This window comes from Convolutriloba macropyga, chromosome 8, assembly GCF_964194025.1.
Source record: "Convolutriloba macropyga chromosome 8, txConMacr16.3, whole genome shotgun sequence".
In the NCBI taxonomy this organism is placed as follows: Eukaryota; Metazoa; Xenacoelomorpha; order Acoela; family Convolutidae; genus Convolutriloba; species Convolutriloba macropyga.
In genome coordinates, this window is record NC_134475.1 from 9321769 (window position 1) to 9334305 (window position 12537).

Sequence of the window (12537 nt, forward strand, 5' to 3'; positions counted from 1 at the left end):
CCCCAATAAAATATAATAACCCATAAGTTATGATCGTTTAGTTACCCATAAGTGATGATAGTTTTGATCTTTGATTCAATGGTGTATGTAAATAGAAATGAATGTTCGAATATCTGATGGTATTGATAAAACTAGTAGCAACCAATACAAAAACACCCATCAATTTGTTCGCGCTAAAATTGCGCTTACGGGAGGATATGGATAAGGGGGAGGGGTTAAAAAACGGTGAAACACAGTTAGTTCCTCAATTCTTTAAACCGCGATTGTTGTTCATGCAGTATTATTCAGCCTCAAATATGGTAACTTGTTGGGCGGCTTCCTGCATTCCGGCGGTTCCAAAAACCCCAATTCTTTTCCATCATTGGGCAAACTGTGCCCAGTATACGTCCTGATCACCCCATCCGAAATTGACTGAAGCTCCAACTCAGTTGCATACACCAAAAATGTGCCCAATTTCTTGAAAGCTCTCCTTTTAAACAAATCGATATCTTTTTCCTGGAAAATGAAATTTCCAAAATGCGCTCTAACAGCGCTAACTAGGCTGTTGTTTTGAAGCAGATCAGTCATTAGATAAACAATGCTGTTGTTTTTGAAAACCCCAAAAGATTCGATTTTGTTTATCAATTGCTTGTTTGTGTATTTAGATAACGCACATTTCCGATCACGGCCGCGTAGATGAATAACAACAAACAATCTTTTTTGATTGTTTCTCTTATTTTTGTTTTTATTTTTTCTATTTTTCGCTTTTCTTACAACTACATTTTTGACTTCTCGAGCCGCAACTTTGATAACAGACGTGAATTCTTTGCTGTCAAAGTTAGCAATCGCCTTTCTTAAGTTGAGATCTTGTTTTTGAATTGTGTTCGTTAAATTCACTTGTCGGATCCGAAAATGGCAAACTTTGCATTCGTAACTGCTGTGGCCATACTCAATGCTCAGTAAATTTTTCCCACTATCAAGGACTGGAAACTGGGACCCTTGAGATACTCCGAGGCGGCAATTCTTCGAAGTTCCCTGAAAATCATCAGAAATCAGAAGTTATTATTACCATTGGTATTGGTTTCCGCAAAATTTTCAGTTGCTCAAATAAGGTGAAGATTTTGCCTCCCAAAGCAATTTGTTTAAAACCACCCTTGGTCCATGTCCATGAATCAGCGGCCCGTGAGACTTGATATGAAACTATCAAAACCGAAAAAGGGATTGCATTATGCGCTTGAGTATGTTAAAACACCTTCTTGAGGGTGGGAGGAACTATATACTCAAATGGGTTTTTTTGTTCAGTCAATTTTGACCGCTCGATATATTCATCATAGAGAGTTGTGAGTGGTATCATTAAAATGCCGTCGAGCGAAGAATATGGAATTAATTTTTAAAAAATTTTTTACTTTCTTTTTCTAGAGCGAGTTATCGAGGTTTATATTTTTGTCAAAATTAGACCAATTTGCGTTATTTTTTTCACATTTTCCGAAATTTTTGCCTAAAGTTTTGTCAATTTTGCTAACATATGTCAAGATTGTTGACATTAGTACTGCTGATTTTATTTTTAAAGACAAAATAGCATTGTTGACTATATCGATTTATATTTTTTGGCTGAAATTTTGGCTAAATAATTTAAAATTCAGCTTTTTTCTTCGAAAATTGTCCGGATTAAACTTCTTTAGTCCATTTTGGTTAAAATTGCCGGACATGTATAACCAAAAACAACTAAAACAATCTTTGAAAACTACAAGGGGAGCTAGTTCTACTTCCATTTCCATTGAGAGTAGTCTTGAATTAAAGTTTTGCCGCTTTTAGCTAATTTTACGCTGTGATTATCAAAAACGAAGCATTTCTTTTTGATATTTTAGCCAATAAATTATCTAGATCGAAAATATTCGACTCATTTGTGTGTTCCTAAAGGACAAACTGCAATCGCAAGGCTTGTTTTGGTCCAATCTCGGGCTGTAACAATACAAAAATAATTCGGATTGTAATTAGTCGGTCTTTTAAAAGAAAATTTGATGTTTTTTATGTTAATCAAAGAGAGAACAATTGAAATCAAAGCTCACTGTTAATAAGTCCAATTGGCTTCTTAAGCAGTTTCAACTTAATTTGTCTAGTTTCTTTACTCGAAAGATTACGGTCGTTTTGACTTTTGAATGTTTTTGATTTTTAAATAAACAAAGGCTTATTGAACTTTGCCACTATTATTCTCCTAAATTGGTTATTTTGTATCTAAGTGTCAGCAAAGAAAGAATACCTCCGCGTCTTTTTATTTTTACTAAATTAAAATTATGTTTTTTTGTGGTTTTACGTGTTAAGTTATGGTTTTCTGGCTTTGACACTGCTAGATTTCACATTTACTAAAAAAATTTTTAGGCATTAGCCCATTTTTCAGGTTTTTTTTCACGTTTTGTCACATTATCACATTCTTGACAGTTCACATATTAAATCATTGGCGTTCAAAATAAGGCATAAGTGAACGTATAAAAGTGTTTAAGGGCATAGATTGTGGTTTTAACTTCTTCGACACCCCTTTCTCAAAAAATTTATTTTAATTTTCTATATCAGTGTTTAACTGTTGTTATTACTTCGTGTTATTAGTCTTACCAAAATTCCTGGACAATGACAAGTACCATTGCTTTTTATTGCAATATAAATGAGCCTATTGGATGATTTGACTTTATAGCAGATGATTTTCATGACTTTTAAAACAATTGTTTAAAAAAAACTTTTTTTTCTCTCTTTTTTATATCACTTACCTTTCTCGATGATTAAAGGTCACATATGAGATTATTCTTGTCAAAGGAAGGCGCAAGAGAGAGGAATCTTTTGTTTGGTTTCTCTAGTTGTTGTTCTTTTTGTAACCGCGTAAACAATTAAATAATGACAGGTCTTAATGCCCTCCTATAGAAGCGTAAGTGATCATAAACATGTTGGATGTTTTCAATTGCTAAAAAAAGATTTTCACTCTTTTGAAATCAATTGTTCTTAGAAGTATCAGCCAATTTTTAAATTTTAATTTTGCAGTTTCATGATGTTTTGGTCTAATTGTTATCGAGCCGTTTTGTGGAGTTGTCCAATATTTTTTCTTGTAAAACACAAGTTTTATTTTGTTTAGTTTCCATTTTATCTGACGCTGTTTTGACTTGACTAAAAAGTTTTATTTTAAAGAAATGGAGAAAAACGTTTGGATGTAACTAATGTTTGTTGTTACTGTTGTTTGATTCTGTTGTTCATCTTGACGTGCTTTCTTAATAGTGACTGATCTCATCAATCTAATGAGGCAATCTTTTTTTCTACTGAGTTCTTTGGGTTGGAAGCAATTTTTTTGTTTGCACACGTTTGTTTGAAATATACTTAAATTTTGGGGGGTTTTTTGTCTGTTCCTCATTTCGTAGACATTTATGTCAAAAATGCGGATGAGCGGGGTCAGAACTTTATGTGCAAACGCACATTGCCGAGCCTCCTTGTTTGTTTTTGGATTATTGAACAAAAGTTTTGAAATTCAAAATTTTGAATTTTGATTGGCGGTCTCAGGTTTCGTTCGATCTGAATAAAAACGCTACAAACAAATTTGTTTTCCCGATGCTCCAAAATTATTTAAGGGTTAAGAAGTTTATGCTATACAAGCTTTGTTTTTTTAAGTTGGTCTTGGCTGACTAATGTCTTTTGATAAGAGACAAGAATGGGGCACCATTGAAAAAACTCTTGAAAAGCCCAAATCGATCCTTGAAAAAACTTTTTGAAATATGAGAAAAAATGTTCTCAAAAATTGAGGCTCAAAATTATTTAAATTTCCAAATTTTTCATACCATGTTTACTCTTTGTTGACAGGTGTGTTATGAAATCCAATCTTTAGAATTTGCTAAGAGAAAGCTCCAGAAAAGACAGAATTTCAATGACATGACGATATAATAAGAAAATATTTACAAAAATATATATTTTTAAAAAATGATGTCGGAACACTTCCTATGCTAAGCATGGCTGATACCAATTTACTTTCTTCGTGTTATAGAATATAAATTTTATCTTTAAACCTAGGAATAGATCTTAGAAGAACTTTTGCACGAGTTGACTCCAGCCACTACTAAGGAATTTACCTAGAAAGATAGAATAATCATAATAATATTTGATAACAAGTAGGGCTTGAGCTATGGTATATTAATAACCGATCTGAGCTATGGTATACACGGTTACATGACAATTTACCCAATTCCATTTTACCCAATTCCATTTTACCCTACGCCATTTTACCCAACCTGCCATTTTACCCAATGCCATTTTACCCAATGCCATTTTACCCAATACCAACTTACCCAATGCCCTTTGATCTTTTTGTTCAATTATCCGATTACAAATTAGCAGTCGCTATTAGAAGGATGATTTAAAATATTTGTGGACATTATAATCCCATGTTCGGTTGTGATAGTTTCATATCAAGTTCCACAGGCCATTTATTTTATAGTCGGCTAAATAGTCGTTCTGGTTAGTTTAGCAATGGGGTAAATTGGGTAAAGTGGCATTGGGTAAAATGGCATTGGGTAAAATGGCAGGTTGGCTAAAATGGCATTGGGTATAATGGCATTGGGTATAGTGGAATTGGGTAAATTGTCCTGACACCGGTATACACTTATTAAACTTTCTTTTAAAGTTGCCATAGAAATTTTGAAGAAGAAATATGAATAAGTGCTAATAAACCATTTGTCTTTTGAACCCCAAAATAGGAATCCAAGGGAGTTTAAACGTTTATTTACCAAGTAGGTCTCCTTACATTTCTGCTTCACTAATATCACGGATAACAGTATGACACAATAAACACAGATCGATTGCAGTATACAAAAATAGTTCAATCAATATAAGAAGAGCTTGGATTTTGTGCTGATAGAAGTTAACGCCCCATTTTTAGTCAGCGCCCCTACCATTAATTAACATTGCACTTATTATGGAATATGGACACAAAGGAAAAAGACAATTTATAAATGCCATAATTTGTGTAATTGTTCTTTTGTCATCATATCCCACAGTAAGGACATTTTCTCAGGTATGTATAAATTTTGTGAAAATGAAGAGGTCAAAATGACATAATTTTTCTTTTTTTTTGGTTGGGGCGCTGAAATTAATGATGAGAATTTTTATAAAGCAAGAAGAAAAACTGAAACTATGGGTTTGAGTCTGATCAAATTTTTACCTCGGGCAATCAAAATTCTGAATCACGTGCATATGCAAAAATTGCGGGTTTTGATGCGCTAATGTCTGGACATTATTGATGGGAAGTAATTTCAATATATTCTAAACAACTAAATTGCAACCAAATAATTTAAAAATACTTATAACAACATAAAAAATAATTTTGTATTTTTTTAAATCATACATACGTGTCGAAAAAACGATCAAAACCGTTCAAGACGAACAAAAAACCCCCCAAAAAAACATAAGAGCTTTGACCGATTTTCCCTAAAAATACCGATCAAAAACTCTCATTTCCGGGGACATCTAGTTAGTTGTATTTTATATTGTCAATCTGGAATCTTACTTTATCAAAACCACTTAAAACATAACTTACATTAGCATACTCCAATGTGTAAATCATTTGGGAAATATTGAAAAAATGGCCAATTTTCCACCCAGGCATAAACTTTCTCCTGATAGTCATTTCAGCCTCGCTCATCCCCTTGTGCTTTCCTCCTGTTGGTTGCTCCAACCCTTTTCCTGTACTTGCGGCCGACAAATACTCTTCACCCAAATGTTTACCCGTTAGCCTTGGGGCGTAGTCGACCAGGGTCCGGTCTGTTCGAATAGCCACATCACACGCCCACAAAAAGTCGTCAAACTTGTGTAGAAGTCCTGATCCGATATCGTTTATATCTCGAAAAGTTATAAACCTATTTGATGATTGGCATGGTTTTATATGGTTATCACTAGCCACTCTCAATTGTTTACTGATTAGTTTTTGTCTTTGCAATGTTTTGTGGTTTATTCCAGTAAATTGAGATATTGTTTCAATATTAAATGTGAAAAGTAGCAAAACAACAAAACAACAGAAAAAGGGAAACAATTTTGATACAAGTTTTTTCATGATTTTAAAATTTTTTGGTTTTAATTTCGCGCCGCTAATTTTGTACGGCGTTTAAGCTATAGGAAACAGTTTGACTTAAAGTGTGTTGACAAAAGTTGCATGTGTTATTACGTAAAACTGAAAAATGGCCTTTCCCACATTATCTGGATTACATGGTTGTGATTTCAAGCTGGGAGAATCATTTTTTACCAGGCTCCAAGTTGAAATAGAAGTTTGAAAACGTTAGATTTTAATACTAGAAATTTAGAATCTACAAATCAAAATGCTTAACGAGTCTTGGCTAACGAAGCTAATTTTCTGGGCATTGCAGAGGACTATGTGAAATTGCATAGCGATAAGTAGCAATCGACCTTTTTTTAAGTGCTGGATATATAAGAAAATCGTTTTTGATATTGAAAATTCATTTATGATGTAGAAATTAATGAAAAATGAAACTATGAAAAATGACGCTACAAATGAAATACCTTTACAATTGGAATTTATTATAAGTGTTATTTTTAAAAGAATGTGCTTCGCTTCTCATTTGAGTACTACCGATTTGAAGTACAAATTAAGGCGTGAAAAAGCTTCATCTTCCAGCATAAATTATTGTTTGGAGTTCAGTTGGTCACGTGACATAAGTTTTCACCGTCTTGCAAGCATTTGAACGGTAATGAAACGGCATTTGAAAAATTTGAACGCTTCTTAGAATATTCCATTCTGATTGGCTAATCTTTTTCATAATGCTTACATGGTTCAGAAAACAGCATAATTAAATGACCTTTCCCGCTGGATGTATAATTTCTCAGTAATAGCGCATTGCCCATTTACGCGGTAACACTTGGCTAGATCTCATCGAGACATATCACGAAACTTTTCCGAAGACAGCAACTATGGTTTTCATAAATCTTGACTAAAAAATTTGGTTTTCAGGCAAAAAGGAATGAAGAATTAATTGTAAAAACCCTTTTTAACATTCGGAACTGAATCGTTGAGATTTCGTAGAAAGCCTGGACGAGAGAGAATGGTTATCTTGTAAGATCTTACAAGATTCTTATAAAAGATGGTTATCTTATAAGTTCTGACAAAATTCTTACAAAAATGGTTATCTTGTAAGATCTTACAAGATGAATAGTTATCTTGTAAGATTCTTGCAAGTTCGTTCCGGTTGAGCTACATTCTCATTGGTTCTTGTTTGCTCAATTTTCTTCATTTAATGCATTGAAGTTTTGAGAATTGGTTGCGTATTTTTGGGTGACATTTTTATTCATTCATTAATTTGATAGAAAATTGCTCTTCAAGATAATTTTTACTGCATCAGTACAAAATTATTAACTTTCACTTTTGATTTATTGATAAAACTAAAAAACGTGAATTAAATTATAATCTTTTTCCTTACTTTTTATGCTCTTATGAATAAAAAATTGCAGTATTATAAATTTTTAGATAGATTTTTTCTCATTACATTCAATCTGGAGTAACAAAAAAATCCATATTCGTGCTTTCCATTTAATACGGGGTGTAAATTCATGACTCAAAGAAAATTTTTTGACTTTCGAATTGTACACTTACACTGTTTAAAACAAATTACAGGTTTTTTCGTCATGTTCGTCATCTCCAAAATTTTTAGCGCGCTGTGTATTGTCGTTCTGTGTATTTTGATTCCTACAAGACAACGGTTAATCTTGTAAGAATCATATCAGACGAATGCCTATCTTGTAAGAATCTTGTAAGACGAATGCCTATCTTGTAAGAATCTTGTGAGACGAATGCCTATCTTGTAAGAATCTTGTAAGACGAATGCTTATCTTATAAAAATCCGTCAGAAAATCTTGAAAGACGATGCATCCTCTTGTAAGATTCTGGCAGAATCTTACAAGATCTTACAAGATAACCATCCCCAGTCCACTCGGGAACCTTCGTGCATCGAAACCATTGCAATAGCGCTGTTTAAAGAGAGCAAAACAGATGAAATGCAATTGTAACTCGTGAAGTCAATTTTCCACGCTTTATTTGCTATCAAATTGGATAAATCCGCTACTGCGTTTTGGATGAGCGAGAAAAAATTTGAAATTGCTAAAAAGCGATTGTTCACTCAGATCATCTTTTCTGCAAACTATATTGATACACCTTTGAGTTAAACTTACTTTTTCTGGTTCTTGAAATAACTTTGCAAGAACCAGAAAATGCAGATTTTTGTTATTTGTTATATGAATGATGCAACCCCATTTCTGAAGTGAATTTGCCTGTCAATGTAAGGACAAAATTTTTTTTTGCTATTGAAACAGCTTTTTAGATTTCATATGAAGCTCGAATGAACCTATTTATATTTATTGATAGAAAAAGTAAACAATAAGATACATTTTTTTTGGGGGGGGGGGGGGTTATCAATATCTAAAAATCTATTTATTTATCGGTGATTTTAAGTGTATATGACAAATTTTTTCGTAAAATATTGTATTAAGAATTGAGAATGAAACCGCCACTTCTTTTCAACCTTATTGAATTTCAAATGCTGTAAAGAATGTCAAACTACAGTTAAATAAATAGTTTTTGGTTTTTACCTTATAAAATAGTTACTCGTTATAGACGTCTTTCAATCCAAAAATGTTTTGGAGTAGTTTATTTCAGAGAAACAAAACATCGGTTTCTTATATGAAACATTTGTTTTATGATCCTCTATTTTCTAGATTTGCAATAACTTTCGGTATTTTTGTTTGCTGATTGCTCCTTTTTGTTGTTAAGATAATTATTATCAGGGAAAAAAAAAACCAGAAAATTGAACCAACGTTTTATTTCGAGCTCCATTTTAGCCTTTCCAAACCGAACAGCAAGACGGTTTTGTTTTACTGTTCATTGTTATTCCCGTATCTGCAATTTTCATAGAAATGACCGATTTTACATAGAAATAGACCAATCTGGCTATAAAGTAAAATGTTCCCCATCTTCTACGTTTTGAAGTTAGGAAGTAAAAATATTTTTTTGGCAAGTGCAGCTTTCTTTGTCTACAACTTTGTTCAACGGCTTTTGGATGTTGGGAAAACATTGGTTAATTTTTTCTCTTTTTTCAGGTTTAATGGTTAGGAATTTGCTGATCCTTTTTGTCCGAAAACAGCACTGCGTTCTTTTATGTTGATACTCGGACCTTCGAACTTTAGAATCCGTAAAATGTTCCCCATCTTCTACGTTTTGAAGTTAGGAAGTTAAAATAAACTTTTTTGGCAAGTGCAGCTTTCTTTGTCTGCAACTTTGTTCACCGGCTTTCGGATGTTCGGAAAACATTGGTTAGTTTTTTCTCTTTTTTCAGGTTCAGTGGTTAGGAATTTACTCTTCCTTTTTGTCTGAAATCATCACTGCTTTTTTCTATGCTGATAATTGAACCTCTGACCTTTAGAATCTGTTGATTATCAACAGTAGATGTGTTTAAATCCAAATGAATCCGAGTTTTTGTGTAGTTGAAATAATCAAAATGATAGTTTTTGTTCTTTTTTCCAAAATTCTGTATAAACGTTTGAGTTCTACTTAAATGAGAAACTGAAAAATTATCTGTACATTCTTTTTCCAAAATCTGACATTCTCTTTTCGTAATTTTTTTGAGCTTTTATCCTGTTCTCTGACAAGACAAAAAAAATTAGATTTTTTCTTTACTCATTGCTTGTCATAATTATTGTTTCCAAATTCAAAATGAATCAATGTTTTGCTTGAATTTTTAATTATTATTGAGGTATGTACAATCAAGTTCAATCAATTTAAAAGGCATCATTAAATAAAAGAGAAAGTTCGATCTTGAAAGATGAATTGATGCTCTTGTTTTTATAGAAATTATCCTTTAAACAAATTGATTGCTCTTGTTGCTGGGAGCCAGTTCAAGCGCCAGGAAAGGCTTCTGCTGGCTCTGTTTGCTTTCATTCTTTTTCTGGTTGTTCTTGGCTAGCCTCGTAGAAGTTGATTAGCTTGCCGTTTTTCCAAGCGTGGTAGGATATCAAAAAATTTTTTTGATACAGAGGAGAAAAAAGTCGTTAATTAAGGTAAATACTTCAATAAGTAATAAACTTTGAGTGAAGGAAGAAAAAATATTAAGAGAAAAAATATTAAAAATAATAATTAAACAATTTTAAAAAAATAAATGAAAATAGGGCTGTGCTTGTGGTGGAGATTGAATTACTGCGCCCCGCCTGTTAAAAGAATTAGATGATTGCGCTAAAACTCGCCCTTTTAGTCATAAATGTGAAATTCTGCTCTTGAGGGCAAGCGTTAAGAGGCGTTAAAATAAATTGAGGTAAGGTAAGAAAAAGTGCAGTAGCAACAGTTAATAACTTAGCTTCAAAAATAAAATTAAAGCTTCGAGAAGAATGAAATAAAGTTTCGGTGGAAGAGTTAAAAAATATAAAAATCATTGTTTTGTTATGATTAGTTTCAGTAAATCAAAGTATTTTAAAACTCTTTTATTTTAAAATTTTCATGAATTAAAGTAGAAATTTTCACTTCTACGGATTTTTTGTTATATTTTAAGACGGTGTCTATCATTTGAACTTTTTTCGATCACTTGAATTAATCACTTAGATTTATGTTACTGATTGAAGATCGATTTTTGAAAAAAAAATTAATTCGAAAACAGAAAACCAATTTGTTTTTGTTATTGTATCGTGTCTTTTGTTTAAAGCCTAGTTTCGTACTAAAAAAACAATTTGGCAATTATATGTCCTTGTTGTTTAAACTATGGTGCTTGCGTTTTTCAAGAACCGACCATGAGGCGGTCATTAAGAGATTGGGTCATTTGGCTTACAAAATCATTGCGTAAAACAAAAGTATCAGACCAAAATTGTAAAATGACAAAATTATGAACTTGCGCGTTTTGTGAAATGTTACAACCGAATAAAGTCTGAATATATTTAACCTACCTCAAGAATAAATATCAAGAACTGATGAAATAATAAATCAAGTGAGTGAACATAATCAAGTTTTAATTAAATGAGGATTTTTGGTGCATATACAATTCAAGGTCAACAAACATATATTTTTGGTTCTAACAAATTGGCCAATACTATATTAACGATATATTTTGTAACACGTTCTTTGAACAGAACACAGCTGAACATAATTACAGGCGCTACATAAGCTCGCAACAAACACAATTGTTCTCACATACGAACAGTATCCTAAAACCTTATGATATATGAAGATTTCTTTATTTTGTTTGACATTCAGGGGGTACAAGAAAACCCAACTGTTTATCTTTATTTGGTAGACCATGGCCCTTGTATGTTCTGATTATTCCATCCGATATAGCTTGAAGTTCCAACTCAGTTGCATACACTAAATATGTTCCCAAAATCCTGAATTCTTCCCTTTGAAACAAATCGATATCTGATTCTAGGAATATTGAACCCCGGAAATGTTTTCTAATAGCTTTTATTTTGCGTTTATTGCGGGCTAAGTCAGTCATTAGGTAAACAATGCTGTTGTTTCTGGAAACTCCAAAAGATTCAATTTTGTTGATCAATTGATGGCGCGTAAGTTCATCTATAGCGCATTTTCTATCACTACCTCGAACATGAATAACAATGAATTTTTTCCTATTGGTTCTACGATTGGTTTCAATTTCAATTTTCCTCGCTTTTTTCAGTATTATGTGCTTTATTTTCCGAGCAGCATATTTGACGAATGGGGAAAACATCTTGCTATCGAAATCGGCTGATATCTTCATCAATTTTGCATCGGTATACTGCAATGATTTGGTTTGATTATCGACTTGTCCAATTCGATAATGACACTCTCTGCACTTTACATTTTGATGGGCATATTCGATGCTGAGAACACTTCCTCCTTTTAGGAAAATAGAATTGAGACTTTCCGTCGAAACCCCGAGTCGACACTTTTTTGTTCTGCCCTAAAAAATAAAATTTGACGGGGGAGTGATAACCGGTATCGTCCCAAAAAACTTTGACAAAATACCCGACCCCAGTTAAAATTATTCCAAAAGCTCTATCAAACAAAACCCGCTCAAAATTTTGACTTGGTTCAAGGCTTTTTTCAATCATTCATTACCCCGCACAACGTAAATTTTGGGGGTCAATGGACGTCTGTGGCAAAATCTCCACCTAATGTCTAACTTTGTAAAGCGAGGATTGCGGTGTCAAAAAAAGCGAAGTGAAAGAAATGAGGTCAAAGTGCATTGAAATTTTGAAAGAAAGGGTTGGAATGTGATTCTTGTTTCTCTGCTTCAGTGGTTTAAAAAATAGTTCACGGTGATTCACCACATTTCCTACCACTACTCTTAACTCGAAATAAGTTCAAAAAGGTGTTCGAAATGAAGTGATATGCGGTGAAAGTATTGAACCGAATAGTTTTTAAAAATTCACCTTCAGACTTCGTTTTTTGCATTGGTCAACGAAGTGGAATTCTTCAAAACGAAGTGGAATATTCCACCGCAACCTCAGAATAAATCACAACATTGATCTATTGTTTTAGACAGTGTAAAAATTTGGCAAAATGAGGTG

At 32.9% G+C, this 12537-nt stretch overlaps 2 protein-coding genes across 2 annotated transcripts in view; one reads left to right on the forward strand and one right to left on the reverse strand.

Annotated features, from left to right (window-relative positions):
• Positions 1-12537, forward strand: part of LOC142344358 (NACHT domain- and WD repeat-containing protein 1-like) — a 309470-nt gene that overhangs the window by 129370 nt on the left and 167563 nt on the right. The gene's annotated exons all lie outside the window — the stretch shown is intronic.
• Positions 11222-12537, reverse strand: part of LOC142343910 (uncharacterized) — a 30421-nt gene continuing 29105 nt past the window's right edge. Inside the window, exon 3 of the mRNA XM_075395299.1 lies at positions 11222-11927. Within this exon, the coding sequence (XP_075251414.1) occupies positions 11226-11927 (702 nt within the window). The 3' untranslated portion in view covers positions 11222-11225. The remainder of the gene's footprint in view (positions 11928-12537) is intronic.